The 18736-nt window shown below is 47.6% G+C and overlaps 9 protein-coding genes across 9 annotated transcripts; 3 read left to right on the forward strand and 6 right to left on the reverse strand.

Annotated features, from left to right (window-relative positions):
* Positions 1 to 687: 687 nt before the first annotated feature.
* BDV27DRAFT_160374 (uncharacterized protein) lies at positions 688 to 1583 on the forward strand (the record flags this gene model as incomplete). The annotated part of the gene is made up of 2 exons (XM_032073020.1): positions 688 to 955; positions 1033 to 1583. The coding sequence occupies 2 exons, from the start codon at positions 688 to 690 to the stop codon at positions 1581 to 1583; spliced, it is 819 nt and encodes a 272-aa protein (XP_031924896.1).
* Positions 1584 to 1961: 378 nt separating this feature from the next.
* Positions 1962 to 2803, reverse strand: BDV27DRAFT_25136 (EthD domain-containing protein). Its single transcript, XM_032076128.1, has one exon. It carries the CDS (start codon positions 2730 to 2732, stop codon positions 2340 to 2342), a length of 393 nt encoding a protein of 130 aa, XP_031924897.1. The 5' UTR covers positions 2733 to 2803; the 3' UTR covers positions 1962 to 2339.
* A 409-nt stretch (positions 2804 to 3212) lies between these two features.
* BDV27DRAFT_160376 (uncharacterized protein) lies at positions 3213 to 4872 on the reverse strand (the record flags this gene model as incomplete). Its single annotated transcript, XM_032073021.1, has 4 exons — positions 3213 to 3290; positions 3342 to 3770; positions 3820 to 4186; positions 4244 to 4872. The coding sequence occupies 4 exons, from the start codon at positions 4870 to 4872 to the stop codon at positions 3213 to 3215; spliced, it is 1503 nt and encodes a 500-aa protein (XP_031924898.1).
* Positions 4873 to 5301: 429 nt separating this feature from the next.
* On the reverse strand, positions 5302 to 6754 carry BDV27DRAFT_25147 (putative 2,3-diketo-5-methylthio-1-phosphopentane phosphatase). Its single transcript, XM_032076129.1, has 4 exons — positions 6461 to 6754; positions 6083 to 6408; positions 5595 to 6023; positions 5302 to 5532 (listed from the first exon to the last, which is right to left on the reverse strand). The coding sequence occupies exons 1-4, from the start codon at positions 6495 to 6497 to the stop codon at positions 5422 to 5424; spliced, it is 903 nt and encodes a 300-aa protein (XP_031924899.1). The 5' UTR covers positions 6498 to 6754; the 3' UTR covers positions 5302 to 5421.
* A 1550-nt stretch (positions 6755 to 8304) lies between these two features.
* BDV27DRAFT_132466 (alpha-keto acid decarboxylase family protein) lies at positions 8305 to 10180 on the reverse strand. Its single transcript, XM_032067890.1, has one exon. The coding sequence runs from the start codon at positions 10142 to 10144 to the stop codon at positions 8393 to 8395; it is 1752 nt and encodes a 583-aa protein (XP_031924900.1). The 5' UTR covers positions 10145 to 10180; the 3' UTR covers positions 8305 to 8392.
* Positions 10181 to 10417: 237 nt separating this feature from the next.
* On the reverse strand, positions 10418 to 11653 carry BDV27DRAFT_132468 (lignocellulolytic auxiliary activity family 11 protein). The gene is made up of 4 exons (XM_032067891.1): positions 11377 to 11653; positions 10773 to 11320; positions 10616 to 10695; positions 10418 to 10473 (listed from the first exon to the last, which is right to left on the reverse strand). The coding sequence occupies exons 1-2, from the start codon at positions 11530 to 11532 to the stop codon at positions 10817 to 10819; spliced, it is 660 nt and encodes a 219-aa protein (XP_031924901.1). The 5' UTR covers positions 11533 to 11653; the 3' UTR covers positions 10418 to 10473; positions 10616 to 10695; positions 10773 to 10816.
* A 2086-nt stretch (positions 11654 to 13739) lies between these two features.
* Positions 13740 to 15267, forward strand: BDV27DRAFT_147545 (alpha/beta hydrolase; the record flags this gene model as incomplete). The annotated part of the gene is made up of 4 exons (XM_032070761.1): positions 13740 to 13937; positions 14061 to 14199; positions 14266 to 14362; positions 14427 to 15267. The coding sequence occupies 4 exons, from the start codon at positions 13740 to 13742 to the stop codon at positions 15265 to 15267; spliced, it is 1275 nt and encodes a 424-aa protein (XP_031924902.1).
* Positions 15268 to 15810: 543 nt separating this feature from the next.
* On the forward strand, positions 15811 to 17111 carry BDV27DRAFT_160381 (uncharacterized protein; the record flags this gene model as incomplete). The annotated part of the gene is made up of 4 exons (XM_032073022.1): positions 15811 to 16026; positions 16108 to 16191; positions 16270 to 17009; positions 17075 to 17111. The coding sequence occupies 4 exons, from the start codon at positions 15811 to 15813 to the stop codon at positions 17109 to 17111; spliced, it is 1077 nt and encodes a 358-aa protein (XP_031924903.1).
* Positions 17112 to 17239: 128 nt separating this feature from the next.
* Positions 17240 to 18633, reverse strand: BDV27DRAFT_160382 (uncharacterized protein; the record flags this gene model as incomplete). The annotated part of the gene is made up of 3 exons (XM_032073023.1): positions 17240 to 17309; positions 17371 to 18155; positions 18220 to 18633. 3 exons carry the CDS (start codon positions 18631 to 18633, stop codon positions 17240 to 17242), a joined length of 1269 nt encoding a protein of 422 aa, XP_031924904.1.
* Between the last annotated feature and the right edge of the window lie 103 nt (positions 18634 to 18736).

Consider the following 18736-nt stretch of genomic DNA (forward strand, 5'->3'; position numbering starts at 1 on the left):
TAGGAAGGAGTCTGGAGATCAATAGCACTGCATCCCTATAGCGACGAAGGTTGGTTGGGGATAAGAACCCGAGGGGACCAACGTATAGTATAATGAATACACAATACTTAGCGTATGCTGAAAGAAGAGAACACGCCTCCTGGGACTCTTTTCCATAACACTCTTACCTTATCTTTGCGTAGAAAAAGCATGGTTATCTCAATCACGTTCAGCACGCGTGTCATGATTGGCGGAATGCAGCGGACTTCCCAAGGCGTTGTGATCAAGAAGGCTATACATAGTGCATCCGACACGTCGCTAATCTTTTGTGCATCAACTAAAATGTAGGGGTCTTTTGAAACTTCTTCTGATAGGGTCAGGTTGACAAAACATTCTCGACGGTGAGCGCTTGCGCGGATTAGCCCGTAGGCCGGAGGCTTGGCCATCCCTTTAGTAGCCAATGATCACCAATCATGCGAGCCCTAGGTTGACCTTCGAGTCTCTACTAAGCCATTCTCCAACACCACTAATGCAGTCACCCTGCAGCTGCTAGTTTTGGGCGGTTATTCCCAAAAACACCGCACGGGTGCGGAGATTACTCCTGCGAGCCGACAAGGCTCTAAGCGCCTAGGGATCCAAATCCCTCTCTCACCGGGTCTGCACCAGAACTATTCTTCCTTCTCACTCTCTCCGCCCCTGTGATTTACCATGAACGGTCGCAGGCTCCCCAGCGCGCTGTTGCGCATATGCCTGATAATTTTCCTATGCGGAGCAGAGATAGTTATCGCACAGGGAGATGGGACAAGCAATAACAGATTCATCAATCCGCCGGCCGCCAATTCGGCTGAAAATCCCGTCTGGGTCCTTGGGGAGGAGCAGGTGGTCTCCTGGATGACTACCTGGACGACGTTCAACATATCTCTCTGGCATCAGTCTCTTGGCAAGCAAACAGCAGTTAGCGTGGGTAATATCTATAGTACGTGTCTATGTCCTGTTCATGGTTATCCTCCCAGGGGAAGTGAATCACACTGACTTGAAGACGGAACTATGAAGCCCAGATTGAGGACATTGGGGTCACAAATTTTACCTGGAAGGTACAGACATACGGCGCTAGCATTGAAGACTCACCAATCTTCTTTTTCTGGATAAACGCCAATCCCACAAGCCCCGGATTCAGACTCACATCGAATTACTTCAATATAACCGACAAACCACGTGCCTCGAGTACTTCGACTTCATTTACAGCAACTTCTACATCCGAACCGATGTCAACAAGCTCATCAACAACAAGCACCACATCATCTGCTCCGACCGAGACCTCCCAAGCATCCTCGTCCTCTAAGTCCGGCCTCGATCCATCTGCTAAAGTAGGACTTGGTGTTGGTGTTGGCATTGGGGTTCCAGCTATTGCGCTGCTTGCGGTGCTCACTTATCTTAAATATCGCCAGTCTCGGTCGCGAAGGAGGGCAATTCCGCCTATGGAACCAACATTTGCGCAGATGCAACAACCATGGACCCAGCCCCCTGCCCCGCAACCACCGAAAGAATTGCCTGGAAGCCAGGTCACCGAATGGCGTTCGGAATTACCGGACCATTCATACTAGCCACAGCTAGGGAAGCTTTGGTTTGGCTCAAACATACCGGACATATTCAATGATTTATGACCCTTGTCTGCTTGACTGTCACCTAACATCCCTTAATGCGGTGATCCCTCTTTCAAACCCACTACTGTACAGACATTTTTCGTATTCCATACGTATCCGTATAGCATTAGTATATAGTGTACCAGCTGAGCTACTAACTTTCTTTCTCCACAGAGGATTTGTGACGTTATCTTCTATTCTTCCGCAGCAACCTGCAACCACAAATCTCGTAACACTCCTTGCGTATCCCTACGAATCATCTGTGCGTGGTCCCTTGCAACTCTATAACTACTCGCAGATCTTGGGAGTTTAACTTCTCTGGAGACAAATGTTTCCGTTTGTGTGGAGATGAGCTTGGTGCTAGCACCCAACTGTAACCAGCATGAAGATATCTCATGACACGACTGAATCGTTGGAAATTTTCAGGGAGAGAAATCAGAAAATGAAGGTGGGGGCCATTTGGGTAAACAAACCAACGGCGCTATATGTATATTAATTAGTAACTGGACCCTAAAACACCAACGGCGCTAAGATGGTGCTCTCGCACTAGTACGACTAACTAAAGTGCCATCACTAGCTTTGGTTATCGGCTTTCCAACGGACAAGGCTGATTCCGCACCTGTGCCCTTATGTCACTTATATCCCTCATACTAATATAGCCATTTTGATAACCCTCAAATATCTTCACATATAGAAACAGATTCGATGCATCAGTAACTAACTAGTCGTCTCCTGAACCGCCCCCAAAACAACCGCCTTGAACTTCGTCTGATCCAAAAACTTCTCCTCATCAGCATCCACCAATTCCTTAGTCCCAGGCTCCTGTCTCCTCGCAAAGAACACCTTAAACGCTGCCTCATCCGTAAATGTCAACTCCACAATGGCATCGAAGCCGAAATCGTCCTGGGAGCCAATCAGCACCGTTGCCGGGAAACTGTTGTCTTCGCCCGGTGCGGGGCGTGCAAGATAGAGACGCCTGTGCGAGAGAGGGAAGTCTGCGCCTGCTAGTCTTTTGATCAGTGGCATGTGCACTGTTTCGTAGTGGGTTTGGAATTCGGTGGGGGTGGTGCCGGGTTTGCGGGTTATGTATAGGAGGGCTTTGAAAACCATTTTTATGAGTTTGGTTTGGTTATATTTTGGTCTGGTTGTTGGGTTAGGGAGGTAGTTCAGTTGGTTTGGAGTAGGGTTGGTATGTTGTGAGTGAGTATGAATGGCATATGAGGTTCATGGTGATGATTATGGCAAGGTATTTATAAGGATTTATAAGCCTGGCCCTCGACTAGGCAGGAAGTGGGGGCGGAATCGCTAGCAAGATTCATAAACGATCTGGCCAATCCAGCGTGGCTTAGCATATTGGAGTGTATACGATTTAATCCTGCATTATACTAGGCCCGTAAGATTTTTTGTCTGAGTTGGAGCGTTAGGGCTTGCGAGTTCACTTGGGCGGGAGATGGCGTATTGCCGTGGGATGGAAATCTTATCTGATGGAGACATCGACATTTGCCATATGCTGAACCTATTATACTAAACTATATTAAAATTTTATCACGTTCCTGTGGCTACCCAAGAACAATATTTCTCATATACCCCCTACGACCGCAAGGCGGCTCGGGCCTGCGCCATCTCCTCTTCTGTCGGTAGGTTGACGATCATCATGTACAGAACGTTCTAATGTCGGCATTAGCAATGGTACCTGTGAGATGGAGCCCAAGAACTTACACTCTTCAGAAACTTCTGTATACCGCCAATGGGACCCCCTCGGTTTTGCAGCCGCTCACGCGGGTTACGAGTACCTACACGGCCGCCAGATCGTCTGCGAGATTCTTCATCGTGAGGTCCTTCCCCAGAATCCTGGTGAGGCTCAACCGACGACCGCCCAGTTCTAACAGAGCGTACAGTAGCTGCTAGAGCTCCCACGGGCCCAATGGGACGCTCTCGTATACCCCGTGGTTCATATTCCTGGCCGCGGCCTAGCCTGCCTCGTCGCCGACCGCCCCGAAGGTCCCTTAGTTGATCACCGGTAATATATCCGCCAGTAATTAGTCCAAGACCTGATCCACTACTAGCTGGATGACTTGGATCAGCATAGCGAGAAGTGAATTGAGGCTTTGGTGCTTTATTCAAAGCATTGTCGGGATGTTCCATTTCCTGGTATTATTGTCAGAGCGCGTCGTAGATTATCATGGGATGAACCTACAAATTCAGCCCGTGACCTCCGATCCAGATAATCTGCTACAAACTCTCGGCGCGACGACTTCGCTCTCTTTATTTTGGCCTCGCCATCAGCACCCTGTGCAGCCAATTCGTCGAGATCGGGGAAGATGAGAGGGGCGGTTTCTGGGAATGGCATATCCCCGTAAGTGTTGCCGTGCGACGATTTGAACATGTGTTTCATTTTATTGAACGTCCCTGACCCACCGCGGTCAAGTGACGTAGCAACTGTTGAATTAAGATCAAAGCTGGCGACCGTTGATGAGGATTCTGGCTTCCATGTCATGAGGAGACAGTAGAGACCACGAGGGCGGAACATCTCTTCGTTGATTTTGTCAAAATATGAATTTGTCCTGCACTCTGTTAGCAACATTCCCATTTCATGCCAGTATGATAGACAGAATACATACTTTCTTCTTGCGTCCATTGCTATCGCAACATCAGTTGTCAGCTGGATTGCTACACTAACCGCCATTCCAATCGCACTAGGCAAAAACATAGTGCCGATTCCTGCCAGGTTGATCGCATGTAACCACGGAGTCGCCTGACAGGCACGATTGGACGTTTCCAAGAAGTCAAGGAACATGGCCTGGTCAATGCCGAATTCTTCCAGCGCAGGAGCATACGCTCTGATGAACCCTCGCTTCCGCGATTTGGGCCGTCGCTGTGGAAGAACCACCGGATATGGGAGTCTTGGATTGGACGTTGGCGTATATGGTGGTGGCTGTGGATATTTTTGGAGAAACGACTCAGCTAGCTGTTCAGGCGTTTGATTTGTGACGGCTTTGTCTGCCTCTGGAGTGCCGTTCAATTCGTCTTGTATTTCGTCAAGTTCCCACTCTTCTTCATGTTGCTCCTCAACTACTTGTTCATGGCGAGCGAGGTCGTCGTCCGTTGTCGTTGTGTTCGCATTGTTACTCTCTGGGTCACCGGGGCTTTGGGCCTTCTTCTCGCGCCTGTTTGCCTTGTATGCTGAAATACTTTCTGATGCGAGACCAATCCCAGCTGCCACGCCTTTGATAGCTTTCCCCCGAAGCATGATGGTTATTTCCTATGCAAATGGGTCGTAGAGATGACAAGCTTTACGGTGTGAATAGAATGTGATGGTTAGAACAGAGAGGTCACAGCTGCCTTGCAGCTTTTATAACCCATCTCACTCTCGATAACTTAACGGTTACCGAATGAGGAAACCAACTCGTCGGGGATAAGGAGGATGGCCATTGGGGGGCAGGGATCCAACATAAGCCTCGTTCTTCAGTCTTAGCGTGTGGATCTCGGGGGCTGTGTTGCGCTGGTGGATGGTAAGCGCTAATCTGCATTGGGCATTCTTCTCGGTTCTGGTCACCCCCAGAGTCCTTGTTTGTATGAAGTTAACACTGGTTGAAACTTTCGGTGTAAACCTAAACCATAACTTTCGGTTTCCTGGGAAGTAATTTCTACGTCGCTTAGTTGAACATTATTAAACGTAATCCTTTCCTATGTACACTGCGCCTGAAATGAATGGGGTCATAACCCTTCCTGGCCCCTCAACTGTATCTATATCTATACTGCATACATCACGTTATGCAGGTTGGGTTGAAAGCGCGCTCTAAGAAGCCATGTTTTCCGGAACAGGCTTAGGTTGGTACTGGGAGAAATTCTCCGGCCAAAGGAACATCTTCTCTTCCTTTGACGGGGTCGCGGCGACAAACTTAGGGACCTGCAATCAGACGGTCAGTAAATGCTTTAGATCGCTGGTATTATCGGCAAGTTGCAACGTACTGCTTGCTTGCTAGAGACCCGTCTCCACATGTTTGCGCGGGGGTTAAACCGAGCCGGTTTACCCACGCCGCCAGTCTTCTCTTGATCCTCCTTCATAATCTTCTCCACCTCTTTCTTCACGTCGGTGAAGCTGTCAAAGCCGATGTAGGGGATACTGTGCTCAATGCAGTATTCCTCCAATCGGAGTCCCTTCCGGGCAAAAAGCACATCGGCTTCCCGGGCGGCTGCCAGATCGGAGACTCCATCGCCGATGAATATAATGAGGGGGACCTCGTTCTCATCGCTCAATTCTTCGGCCTGCGCACGGCCTTCCTTCACGGAAAGGGCCTTGTCGTGGCCGAGTTCGGTTTCGTGCCGCCAGATCGGTTTCCACTCCGAACCGTCGGGTTTGATCTGTGCATCGTTTGCGACAATGCCAATTTGTGATGACTGCGAGAAAATTAATATTCACGGTCGATGAACTAATAACGATCGGGTGCCGAGCATACTTCATCCTGGCCTAAGAAAGCGTCCAGCACTTTCCGCAAAATGGGCTTCAAGCCAGCACTGATGACATTGAAAATGATCCCGTTGTCAATGCAGAATTGGTGAAATTCCTTAAAGCCCTGATCAATCTCCAGTTCCTTTTTCATAACTTCAAACCCATCTTCAAATGGAACCCGCAACGACCCCCACATCTCCTCGGAGACTTCCCGGAAGGATCGTTCACCGGACTTGATCTGCTCATCGAGCATCTGACGGCGCTTCTCGCCACACCCCAGGTTATCGAAGAGGACGTGGCCCGTGTCTTGCATGAAAATCGTTCCGTCAAAGTCTAAAAGGGATTAGCGCACGCCATAACACAAGGGGAAAAGGACTCAATGTACCTGAAAAGCAGACAATCTTTCTCGTTGGGTTGGCCATGGTGAACTTGCGCTTGACTCAAAGAGGACTCCAGCGGTGATATGTGAATTGCGACAATTGGTGGAACCAGGGCCGGCTGAGATGCCCGCAATAAGTAGTTTCCTTCATGGCTGTGGCGACCCCAAACCGGATCGCAGAATAAAAGTCTGGACCATGACGTAGGGGATTCTTGTGAAAGTGGACTCGGTTCCTGTTACATCGTGAACGGCCTATAATGTCTCTGTCTGCCGGATTTTGTGGACCTGCTGGACCTTTGCTGTTTTGTCGGCTATGGGAAATCTCTGGATTAACGTTGGTCCGGAGCCAGAAGCCACATACTATCAGCCACTGTGGTTAGTTTCTTATACCCATGATGTCATTGAAACGAAAATCAGGTACTGGTTGGCAGAAATGCTGACCGCCTCACTTACCGCTTTTGATCGCGATGCGTTTTCGACCAGACCTGTTCCCTTTTTCTTGCCATTCCCTTAATGAGTAAGATAGCAGGCAGATTGAATGATTCAGCTTCTCCCTCGGCCCTTTCATAAGTTTAGTGTCGAAATGACCATATATATATGGTCAGAATTTCGGTTGTCAGTACTGAGAAGGATGATTCCCTATCCCAGTATAGCGCCATTCCTCCCACGCCCTTGCTATGCGTGCAACTACGGACAAGGACTTTTACTTTCACAATTCATCCGCTAGGCTTGCAGTGCCTGGTAAGCTTAGGGGATAATAGTAAGGTAACAGACTTGACTATTTAATCTTTAAGGAAGAGTGAAAGCTCGCTACAAATAACTACTAATATCTGTCATGGAATAGTTATATCCTACTGTAGATATCACTTGACCAGCCAGGAACTTATAACTGGGCACTCTTCCAGGACCTCTGTCTCCGGCATAATCACAAGTATTGCGTTATAGCCAGTTAGATAGATACTGACTACAGGGAGAAGCTTGGCTGTTTAGATAATATCCGTCTATTCCTGACCTACTAAAGGCGCATATATTATTCCAATCTCTTATACATCATGGTACAAGTCATCGGTAATATGCTCTCGGTCTATGGATATCTATATACTAATAAAAATTAGAATCCCTCCCATGACTGTCAAGCGCTTGAGAAGTACTTTGGTGTTGCTTTCCTGGTGTCCGACAAGCGGGACTCCAAATCAGTGCAACCAACAATCTTTCTGATGGGATAAAACTGCAACAGTCTGCTCACCTTGAATTTGGGAAATCCAATATCACTCTCACATCCACTGTGAGTAGCTAATAGCCCAGTGTATATACTATAATTCAGATTTACTCACAGAGAGATGTGCAATTAGGGCAACAACAAACTATGAAGTAAAGGCCCTTCGAGAGTTATCCAAGATCAGACAGACAACTGCTTTCTTAGAGCATTAAATTGAAGAAAGCAGATAATATGCAAGACCTGAATCTCCCTAACTCTACCCTTCTAGACTGTCACTACAGACTTGGAGAGATCCTGAACGCATCAGGGATAGCAATGGTGGTTGGGCGCTATTTTTTGGAAATGGCCGAACCTCAAAGGCAGTTCTTGCAACTTACACAGAGAGGATGAGATACAAATATTGGAAATCTTTTATGCGCCGGTCTATGGGAACGTGTCATGGGATAAAATCCCAATTCTCCGCCTCTTACATAAGTGACTGGGTGCCAGGTCATATCAGACGTATGGGCATAGACACAAGTGAAGCCAAGGACCCTGCAAGTGAGTAAGAGATTATTAAGATTTTAAATATATACTGTGCATACTGTGTAAAGTAAAAGATTACAAAAACTGATTATTACCATGCATGATGTCATGAACCTCAGATCAGGTAAGATTTTCGAACAGATTCTAGTCTAATCTAGTAGCTAATAATCTACTGAGTAACTCCCTAGTATGACTTATTGCTTTGCGTCTTGTGCGATCTGATTGTTCATAAGGGTTCTCAGGAGACCTTGACAGTCTTCCCGACCCATGTGAACCTCAACAATTCTAAGCCCACTGCCCTTCTGGATCTGGTCTGACTGTAGCACTTCTTCTAATTCACCAAAGGTTCTTGCGCTGAAATTGTTCTTCGCGGCGTCTTCTTCACTGCCGCCAAAGAAGCTAAGCGCTTGCAGATGTCTCCATGGGGCAATATCGTTGTATGCCTGATTTCGCCCATGAATTGCCCGTTCAATAGTATATCCGGCATTATTTATAACGAAAATGGTCACATCAAGGTTCTCTCGAATAATCGAGCTTATCTCCTGTACTGTCATCTGTAGACTGCCATCTCCAATAAATAGGAACAGACGACCTTTACCAGTGCCGGTACCATTGGAAGGCTTGAAATTGTTCGTTTCTTGCTGTGCGAGAGCAGCCCCGAAACAGGCCGGAAGCATGTACCCGATCGATAGCCATGTCACTGCACAAAACATTCGTGTATTAGGGGGCAGTGCAAATGTGCGCCCACCATAAGAGGCTGTCCCCGTTTCCGTAGCCACGATATCTCCCTCGCGGAAGAGTCGGTCGACAAAACGGTAGAAGTCATCTTGTGTGATGAGATCGGACTTGTTGATATGGCTTAGGTCTCCCTTGAGCTTGGGGGGTACTCCATCAAGTTTGGGGATGAGACTGTGGTCTAGGCTCTCCAACAACTGAGTGAGGAATTCTTTGATTGAGTAATCGCGGTGAAGGTCTTTTCCAATCTGAATAGTCGTGCCCGAAAAAGAGATAGATACTTCTTGTTTGGGGATTGTGGCAAAGCCTAGCGTATTAGTATTGCTGTAGTGAGGCCCGAGTACAAGGATTAAATCGGCAGAGTCAAAGTATGCTTTTTCTTGCTCGGTACCGTAGTTTGCACCATAGAAACCATACACATTATCTAATTGCTCATTGACCAGACCTTTTCCGTAGGCTGATGTCCACGTCGGCCATTTGGTGGTTTTAATTAATTCATCAACCTGAGGAAGGATATTCAGAGCCCTGCTCTCTCCATCAACGAAAATCAACGGGCGCTTAGCAGAGTAAATGCGCTCCAACACGGTTGTCAATACCGACGTCTCGTTCTTGGGGCTCGGGGTGGCAGGTAATTCGATCTTCTTTGTTTCAAGATTTGACGCCGAGATCATGACGTCAACCATATCATCCGGAACTTGGATGTAGACCGGTCGGCTATGGACTAGGCACTGCTGTAGTGCCCAATCGATCTGCTCTGCCGCTGTGCGAGGGTCAATGAGGTTCGCTTGAGCAACTGTGACCTGGGCGTGCATTGTGGCAAATCGGTTATATTCACCATCGGCGAAAGTATGGTGGACTAAGGTGCGGGCATCCTGCAACGCACGCGAGGGTGTACCGACAATGTGGATGACAGGAGCCTTTTCTGCATACGCGCCTGCGATTCCGTTGATGGCGGAGAGCTCACCGACACCAAACGTGGTGATCAGAGCTCCCAAGCCGTTGATCCTAGCATATCCATCCGCAGCGTATGCGCCGTTCAGCTCGTTGCAGGTCCCAACCCAGTGCAACCCGGATGGCTCCACGAAATCCAGTAGTCTAAGGTTGTAGTCCCCCGGAACCCCAAAAATAGACTGGATGCCGAGCTGGCAGAGTCGGGCGAACAGATAGTCCGCAACCTTTATCGTTCCCTTGGAGGTCGAATTTTGGGTCATTGTAGCGCTATATTGTTGGGTGAGGAGGGGGGGGGGGGGGGGATCGAAGTACGTAACTATATATAAAGGGAATGGTCGAGGAAGTGTAAGATTCTAAAGATGATAATGAGGTTCTGGAAGGTTTATATATGCTTATCTTGGTTTGCGGGGATGGAGATCCATTTTACTTAATCGGTATTCACGTCCGCCCCCAGCCGGCCGTAAGCGGTTGTTCTCGGCGAAAGGGTCCAGTCACGTCCTATCACATGACACCGTATCTGGACAATGAGTTGTCGCCAACGCCGCAACTGCGTCCGGCCTACTACTACTATACCTACTTAGTACTACTAGTAAGTATATGAACTTAAGTTGTCAAAATACGATCGATTCATGATTGGTGTGTCGGTTGAGGAGGCGCGTAGCTCTCGGATCTTTTTACTACCTAGCCAATTATAACTACATCCACTGTTCTGTCACTCACGGGATCTACAGGCTCTCAATAATATACCACTACTTCACTCAGATATGTAGCAATACAAAAATCGGAGTTTATGTGAGCATAATTGTACCATGTATGTTCAGATCAACTGGTCCTTATTTCACTTCACAGCCATAGTCCAGTATGGTCCCGCCTTGCTGATACTCACAGTGTGTATCACGTACAAAAGTGTGTAACATCCATTGGTTGTGATTTCAAGAGCATTTGGGGAATGGAGGCGAGGACGCATCAAGACCACCCGCATAGGTAACCTGCTTTCCCGGATGGGCAAACACTGTGTGCTTCCCTTCTACAGTAGAACAGCCATTTCCAACATTGGCCACGAACATATCCGGATAATTGTTTCCAAACGATTCGTTGCTGCCGCTTCCCCCACTGATCTCAACATTCGCACAGTTCATGTACATCTCACGATTGCCCACCAGGTTAAACCAAGACCAAGCAAACAGAGCATGGCCGTTGACCACATCGCTCGGCATCGTAAAGTCATACTTGAAATCGAGCGGGCATCCACCCACCATGGACTTGATGACTTTGAAGGTTTTTCCTTCGTCGTAACTCAGGGACAGCTGGCAGGATCCTCCACTGTGTGTTGCAGCGCCGGCAACTGTCATGTTATATGACTCGCCAGCCTTGTATTCCGCGGTTGCGCGCCAGGGGGTGTTCTTGTGATAGCCCTTGCAAGGAAAATTGGAGCCTAAGTCATGTAAGCATTCCAGTCTTATGCATATCGAAGTTAGGAGAACGCCATACCGGACTGGTCAAGGGGGTTGCTCATGTCATAGTCCTTGTCGGACCCTTTGTTCTGAGGGTCAAGTGGACTGCGCATGGGATAAGGCCAGCTCATCTGCATGTGTGCTGCTGCGAGGCCACAGGACAGAAGGGCGCTAAAGATGGAGTTGAAGTGCATGGTTGTTCTTGCGGGTTTTTTATACACGAGGGCAGTAGCTGCGTTTATGGTGTTGTGATGATGATGATGATGATGATGATGCTGCCGTCTCCGAGTCGATGGCCGTCCTGCAGGCCATATTTATACTTTTCGTTCCACGATGAGACTTTGCTCAGCTGAATTTATCGTGAAGTGTCAACGGCGCCATATGGACCTGTCATGTTGCATTCAACTCGAGTTACATTGTTCGGTTTCGATATTCCCTTCGAAGAGAGTGCATTCACTGCTATGATCTAAGTTATCGGAGGATTCAAGTGGATATGCAATATACTGTCACAGAATCAGCCGGGGTCCGATCGCCTTTGAATCATACTCATGCCACATATCCCCCACTTAGCGCCGATATGGCTCTACGGTGAATGAAATGAAATGGCTATAGAGTAGCAATGACGGGCATATTTTGTCGGCGATCTTAACTGTTTTGGTTGGGGCGTTTCATTACCTAGCCGCCATCCTCCGACGGTGCACAGCGTGAGACTCTTAGTTAATCCACCATACCTGACATTCTTCAGACCCATGAAGGGTACATGATGTGAAGTAACGGTAACAGTTCAGTAGTTTGAAGCCATCTAGGAAAAGTAGTGATATGCCCTCTCATGGCCATTGCCGCCGATGTATACTTCGACTTGTGATGGACAATGCAGCGAAGCGCTCCGTATAGAACCAATCCGGCTTCTGAGAAGAGAAAGTTAACAAAAGCCAGATATCGGTAATTCGCGGGGTCCTGCAGAATTTACTGGTCTCCGGACCAATGAATGGATGCATCGTATTAGCTCCATGTAGCCATTAGGTCATACAATAGTATTGTTGGGGTTTTAGTTGTGCTTGGCAGTGGTGATTAATTTTAATTGCATTGGCAATGCAGCATTGCCGGGAGATTAACCAAGGGCGAGGACTTGTTCCTTAATGTACCACAGTGCCATTATAATGTTACAGTACCGGACTTGTTAGCCACTGCATGATATGTCATGGATGTCTTTTGGTCTTCGTCCTGTACCTTTGAAAGATTTGTGGAGCGAGCGACGTGGTGAAACCGCGGTACCCTCCTGCTCATATCATGGAGTATTGTTCTAGAATCCATCAGAACCAAAGAAGATTGAAGGATAATCTGGTGCTAATGCCTATCCCCAGCCGATGATTCTGCCTGTCCCTCCAGGGCTGGAGTAGTAGTAGCGGTCTACTCCGCTGCGTGCATGGGAATATTGGAAATTTGGCGATTCTACCAAAGTTAATGTGTTTAAAAGCGTTCCTGTGATGCAAACAAGAGCCTCCAAGCATTTTGCCGTATGCAGGTGGAAGTTTGACATTTGGCACCATCATCCAAGCATTTTTGAAGGCCATTAAAGGAGCGGAAGGGGACCTATCAATCATCGTTGCGAGTAGCGACTAGTCCTAAATAGGCGAGTATCAGCTAAGCCAACATGGGAAGGTGGGTGTTGATCACGGGACCTCTAACTCATCCTGGTCATCTTTTACGGCCTCTTTCTCGGAATGCTGGGATATATATTTTACGCTACTCAGGCTCCTTGAAATAAATAACATCTATCTGATCACTAGCGTCTACTATCTTCTTGAAAAGGGTAGCAGTTTGCTATTTTAAGTGTTCTCTTCTTAACATCACTATCCTTGAATCCAAACCCGGTATGCAGCGGCTTCATGCTTTGCTTTATCGTTATTTGGGTCTCACGGAATCTCGACTGAAGCCAGAGCCACGCAATTGTACCCCTTGCATAGCTGTAATGAAATAACTCCAGGATGAACTCTTCTGGTCGCCGATCTCCCAGCTGTATTTTAAGCTCAGATCTGCAAAAAGATCTTCAAGTCGAAATATTCTACAGTATGTACATAGAATATAGATCAAATTTCCATCGAAAACCGAACAAAGGTTCCAACTATGCGACACATTTTGAGATATCACTTCTCAATACGGCGGCATCATGTCCTTAGTAGAGTATCCAACCAATTACTTATCACAGCATATTTCAAACATAGCGGTGTGCGCGGCTATGTAGATCCTTATCATTCCTGATCTGATCTTTAATGTGATATGTCATTTCACTGTCGTAGCAAGTCCGGAGTCAACGCAGCTGTTGGGAACATGCTTAGGTCCTTCTGTATCTTCTCTGATTGCACCTCAGCAAACACACACAGATCTACAAGGCTTCGTAATGTCCACGGATATCTTCAAAGTCACGGAACATACTGCGCCGGCAGGCCATATCCGGGAATATGCTGGAAGCACTGCTAGAAGTCAGGAAGAGGTCTTGTCATTGCATGTCAAGCAATACACGCCGCTGGAACAAAACCATAGCATCCCTTCCGATGCCATCACTGTGATCGCGGCTCATGCTTGTGGGTACCCCAAGGTAAGGCTAACCAGATCGAATTATAGTATTGGAGGAATGCGAGCTCCGTAGCCTTGGATCAACTTAAATATTGGTAACCGCGCGGGCTGGGAGCATGTGCTTTAATACTAACGTCACAAGTAGGAACTCTATGAGCCCCTGTGGGATGAAATCTATCGCCGTTTAAAACAAAATGGTGTTCATATCCGAAGCGTATGGATAGCGGATGCCCCAAACATGGGCATGAGTGGTGTCCTGAATGAAGACAAGATCAGCCTTGACTGTAAGTCATTCGTCGCTAGAAAGCACCCACAGCCGTACTAAATCCCGTACCTAGGTTCGTGGATAGATTCTGCCCGAGATTTACTTCTGATGATCAATCACTTCCGTGACCAGATGCCACGGCCTCTTGTTGGAATCGGTCATAGTTTTGGTGGGAATATCCTGTACGGGCTCCTCTCTTTGTCATCTTATCAATCACAATAGCTGATAGTCAGCGTCGCTACTCAGTGCCAACCTTGCACTCATGCACCCGCGCCTATTTACGACCCTTGTCTTTCTCGATCCCTCCATCTTTCCAAGAGCGGTCGGTCGGGGTGTCGGGATTGACCCACCCGGCGCAGTTAATTATGCTCTTTGGCGACCCGACATTTGGCCAAACAGAAAAGCTGCAGCATCGGCTCATGCAAAGGCATGGCGGCACTGGGACCCTCGCTGCTTCGACTTGATGGTCAAGTTCGGTTTCCGTGACCTCCCCACCGCACTGTATCCCACGGTCCCAAAGGGCGCGAATCGTTCCGAGCCGCCGGTGACTCTCACCACAACCAAGTATCAGGAAGTTGCAGGCCTATACCGTTCTAATTTCTCAGCTCGCACGTCTGGCGGGAACCCTCAGGTTGATCGCTCTGCTCATCCGGATATGGATCCTATCCACGCCGACAGAATTGTCTATCGCCCTGAGTCTCGCAACACATTCTCAAAGATTCACAGCTTGAGGCCCCCTGTGCTATGGATCCTGGGAGAGAAGACATTTCTTGGCATTGACAACCTTCGCGACGCCGTCAGGATGTGCGGTGTCGGGGTCGGGGGGAGTGGTGGCATCTCCCATGGTCAGGTCAAGGAAGTTATCCTACCCGAACGCGGCCATCTTTTCCCATTTGAGGATGTGGATCAGACAGCCACTTATTGTGCAGCCTGGCTGGTTCAGGAGATGGAAAAGTATAGGGAGTCGGAGCTTGTGTGGAACAAGAAACGATCGTCAATGACCCAGCGTGATCATCTTGTGTATGGTGAAGATTGGTTTGAGGTTATTCAGATGCCAAAGGTACTCCAGCGAAAGGCCAAGCTATAGCCCACTCAAATAACGGTAGTTATATATATAGATGATAGTTATATCTTATGGTTGATTGATTACTAGAGTACAAAAGGAACAGCATAGTTAGCTTTCGTATATTGCTTTACAGAGAATAGTGAGGGTTGTGACGGATTCCTTATCTTAGCTGTATGATACCCACAAACTCTCCAACAGGGAACCCAGCCTAAACAATGGATATGGCAATATGTACAAAAATAGTATCATGGCCGAGGGTCGACTTGTTGATCATTTCAATACAGACAACCAGCCCGGTACGGTATTGTAATTACCATGTCGAACAGCTCCAAGGTATTTATCCCTCACGGCCTACTCTGCGCGGCCCCCAGATATCATTCATTGTTTTTCATGTTATCGAACACACAACCACCTGGCCCCGGAATCCCAACCTATGAATTGCGGCAGTGCGATTAATTATCGAAGGAATAACCCCTTTAACATCCGTCACCACATACTCAGCAAAGAAATAAGAATCCTCATCGCAGCTCTATTCGCATGCCACTAACAACGGTGAAATACGCTATGATCACAGTTAACAGCCTGCTGTTATTCCTTCCCCTCGGGGTTATTGCAGCGCTTCTCAACTGGAACTCGGTGCTTGTTTCCGTCTTTAACTTTTTGGCGATTTTACCGCTTTCCGCTATTGTGTCGGACGCTTCAGACACATTATCGGACTATTTTGGCGATTTGGTCGGGGGATTGATTAATGCGACCTTTGGAAATGCGGTCGAGTTGAGCGTATGTTTCCCTATCTTATATTTTTGGTCTGTCTATTTTGGCAACACAGATTGGCAGCATGTTAATTAACCTTACTTGTAGACTGGAATTCTGGCCGTAGCCAGTGGAGATACTTATTTTGCTCAGTCGGTTATGATTGGGAGTATCTTGTCAGATATTCTTTTGGTTGGTCCTTTTTCATTATTGTTTTGTCTGTTCTGGGGTCTTTTAGACGATTTATTGTGGCTGACAACCATGGTATAGATTATGGGCGGCTGTCTGATCTCAGCCTCCTATAGCAAGCACATACTATATTTCAATATGGCCCAGACGGGTTCCTTGTCCTCATTGATGGTTGTCACAGCCGTGGGGTTGATTCTGCCCTCCGTTTTATATGCAACCTTTACCTCGGTGGACTTGGAAGATCAAGTTCTTAGCTTCTCCCGTGGAACATCCGCCGTACTTCTGGTGCTATATGTCGGGTATCTCTACTTCCAATTGGGAACGCACAGACATCTATTTCAACAAGAACCGAACAGTCCCCTGGAAGACCAAAGTGGTCATGATGAAAATAAGGAGAAGGCGGGCCTATCAAAAACTGTCCTCACCCTTGTTGCTTCTGGTATTTCAATCGTCATCTGTACCCACTTCTTCCTTGCCAGTGTCCCCGCTACATCGGCCACGACTGGAATTTCCAAGACTTTCATTGCAACCACTCTCATCCCCATCACTAGCAATTGCCCCGAAGGTGTGGCAGTGATTGCCGCTTCGTTCGGAGGTGGTGATGTGAACTTTGCCATCAGCGTCATCGTCAGCAGTATCTTGCAGATCGGACTCTTTGCCATCCCCTTCCTGGTCATGTTCGGGTGGCTGATTGGGGTGCCCATGACGCTCTTTTTTGAGACATTCCATACGTTGGTCCTGTTCTTCGCTATTCTAGTCGTCAACCAGGTTCTGAAGGATGCTAAGTATACTTATCTTCATGGAAGTATGCTGATTGGGCTGTACGTTCTTTTCCATTTTGTGTTTCGTGGTTTATCAGTGATTTGTGACTGACATATTGGCCTAGGTACGTGATACTCTCGCTTGCATTTTGGGTCCGCTGAGGAGCTAGATTTACTACTTAATCAAAACATCGCTATACCATGTTGATCCATTGGTGAATGTGAAGACATGAGCAATATACATCACAAGGCTCCTTTCCATGCCTGTGTTCTATATAGCAGACTTTCGATTAAGGCATAGGCTTCGTGGTGTCGGTTATTCCAGGCCGCATATAGAAAGCAGCAACAGATATGATATACCTATGCGACAGAAACTTTGGTTAGCGAATCGTAGAATAGATAAGTTAAAGGCTTGACTTACGTTCCGACAAGCATTAGTCCTTCGAAGTAATTACTCCTCCCATCCTGTATCACATGAATCAACACCATTGTAGCCAAGAACAACATGGTTGCCTCAAACGTATCCATCTGCAGTGTCATGGGTAGGTTTAATACCCATCCCAAGATAATCAGAACGGGAATAACAAGGAGAGCAATACGCAGTATGCTGTTGATGATGGCCCGCACCGCAGATTCCGCATGCCCCTGGCGTGAGACCATGACAATTGAAGCATATCTGGCGGAGTTTCCAATAAGCGGAACTAGTACGAGGGTGGGAAATGCCGCGCTAAGGCCAAGCTCTTGTGCAACTCTATCGGTGCTCTCAACGATACATATAATGCACATGGTCAAGCAGGATATCCCAACCGCAAGAGCGACCATAGCGCTTCGTGGTGCGAAAATTCTCGCTGGCCGGTCCTGTGCGATGCCACGATCGTTCGGACCGTGACTGTCTAGAGAGCCCTCGCTGGACGCTTCGGCAAGATGAAAGATTGACGCATGACTCTTCAGTTGGAAGAGAAGGAACACCCCAAGCAAAATGAAAAGCACAATTGCTGCCCCACGTGAAACAAAGACAATCTCAAGTCGAGTCACCGAAGCTTGGGGAGAAGTGGTATCCAAGGAGGGAAACGTGACCATAATCGTTGGAACCAAAAGAGACATGCATACCACTACCATGAGGGAAGACATAATACTGATTAGGGTGCGATCAAAATAGAGATGTTCTTTACCGTAACCAGTGAGACAGAAACAACTCCCCGGAACCTGGAGCATCTTAGTACCGATATGAATATGATCTTTGCTGTAATAAGAGTGAGACAACACTTACCAAAAGCATGTAGCAGAGCATGCTTCCTATCAGGGTCGAGTGTATCATGTGCATGTGGCCTCTGCTAATGGCCACAATTCCAAGGATCAGTTCAATTGCATTACCAACGGTCGCTTTGAGCAATTCATCGACTACGCGCCCAGTCGCTATAGACAAATCGGCAATGGAGATCGTAAGCAGAGTGATAAGTGGTATCAATGCCGTAAGATTCAGGAAAAACACCGCTTGAGGTGGTCCACCTAGGATCGCGGTGATGATTCCAATAGGGACTGTAGCCAGCATTGCTTTCACATACTGGTGACCGCCAATGTTGACGATTGCTCGGTGGAAAGGACGCCATTGTTGGCGGGAAACCCTCATGGGTGTACTGGGAATAGGAGAGAGAAGAGAATTATTCGGCGAGGCAACAGACATACTGTCTAAGGGGGGTAGCTGCTGGTGTCTGTGCCTGACCGATTGCATGTTGTCGCCTTCGCTGACAGTAATTGTAGTCTCGATAACCGCGAGTGTTATTCTT

The sequence above is a fragment of the Aspergillus caelatus genome (genome assembly GCF_009193585.1).
Source record: "Aspergillus caelatus strain CBS 763.97 unplaced genomic scaffold BDV27scaffold_161, whole genome shotgun sequence".
NCBI classification, from domain to species: domain Eukaryota; kingdom Fungi; phylum Ascomycota; class Eurotiomycetes; order Eurotiales; family Aspergillaceae; genus Aspergillus; species Aspergillus caelatus.

Excerpts from the sequence above, each read along its gene's own strand:
- BDV27DRAFT_25147 (XM_032076129.1), bottom strand. The coding sequence starts at position 6,497 with ATGGCCAACCCAACGAGAAAGATTGTCTGCTTTTCAG. Across the intron at positions 6,024-6,082 it reads CTTTCTTAGGCCAGGATGAA|TCATCACAAATTGGCATTGT; the intron begins GTATGCTCGGCA and ends ATTTTCTCGCAG. Across the intron at positions 5,533-5,594 it reads GGGTCTCTAGCAAGCAAGCA|GTCCCTAAGTTTGTCGCCGC; the intron begins GTACGTTGCAAC and ends GTCTGATTGCAG.
- BDV27DRAFT_132466 (XM_032067890.1), bottom strand. The coding sequence starts at position 10,144 with ATGACCCAAAATTCGACCTCCAAGGGAACGATAAAGGTTGCGGACTAT.
- BDV27DRAFT_25136 (XM_032076128.1), bottom strand. The coding sequence starts at position 2,732 with ATGGTTTTCAAAGCCCTCCTATACATAACCCGCAAACCCGGCACCACC.
- BDV27DRAFT_132468 (XM_032067891.1), bottom strand. The coding sequence starts at position 11,532 with ATGCACTTCAACTCCATCTTTAGCGCCCTTCTGTCCTGTGGCCTCGCA. Across the intron at positions 11,321-11,376 it reads GCAACCCCCTTGACCAGTCC|GGCTCCAATTTTCCTTGCAA; the intron begins GGTATGGCGTTC and ends TTACATGACTTA.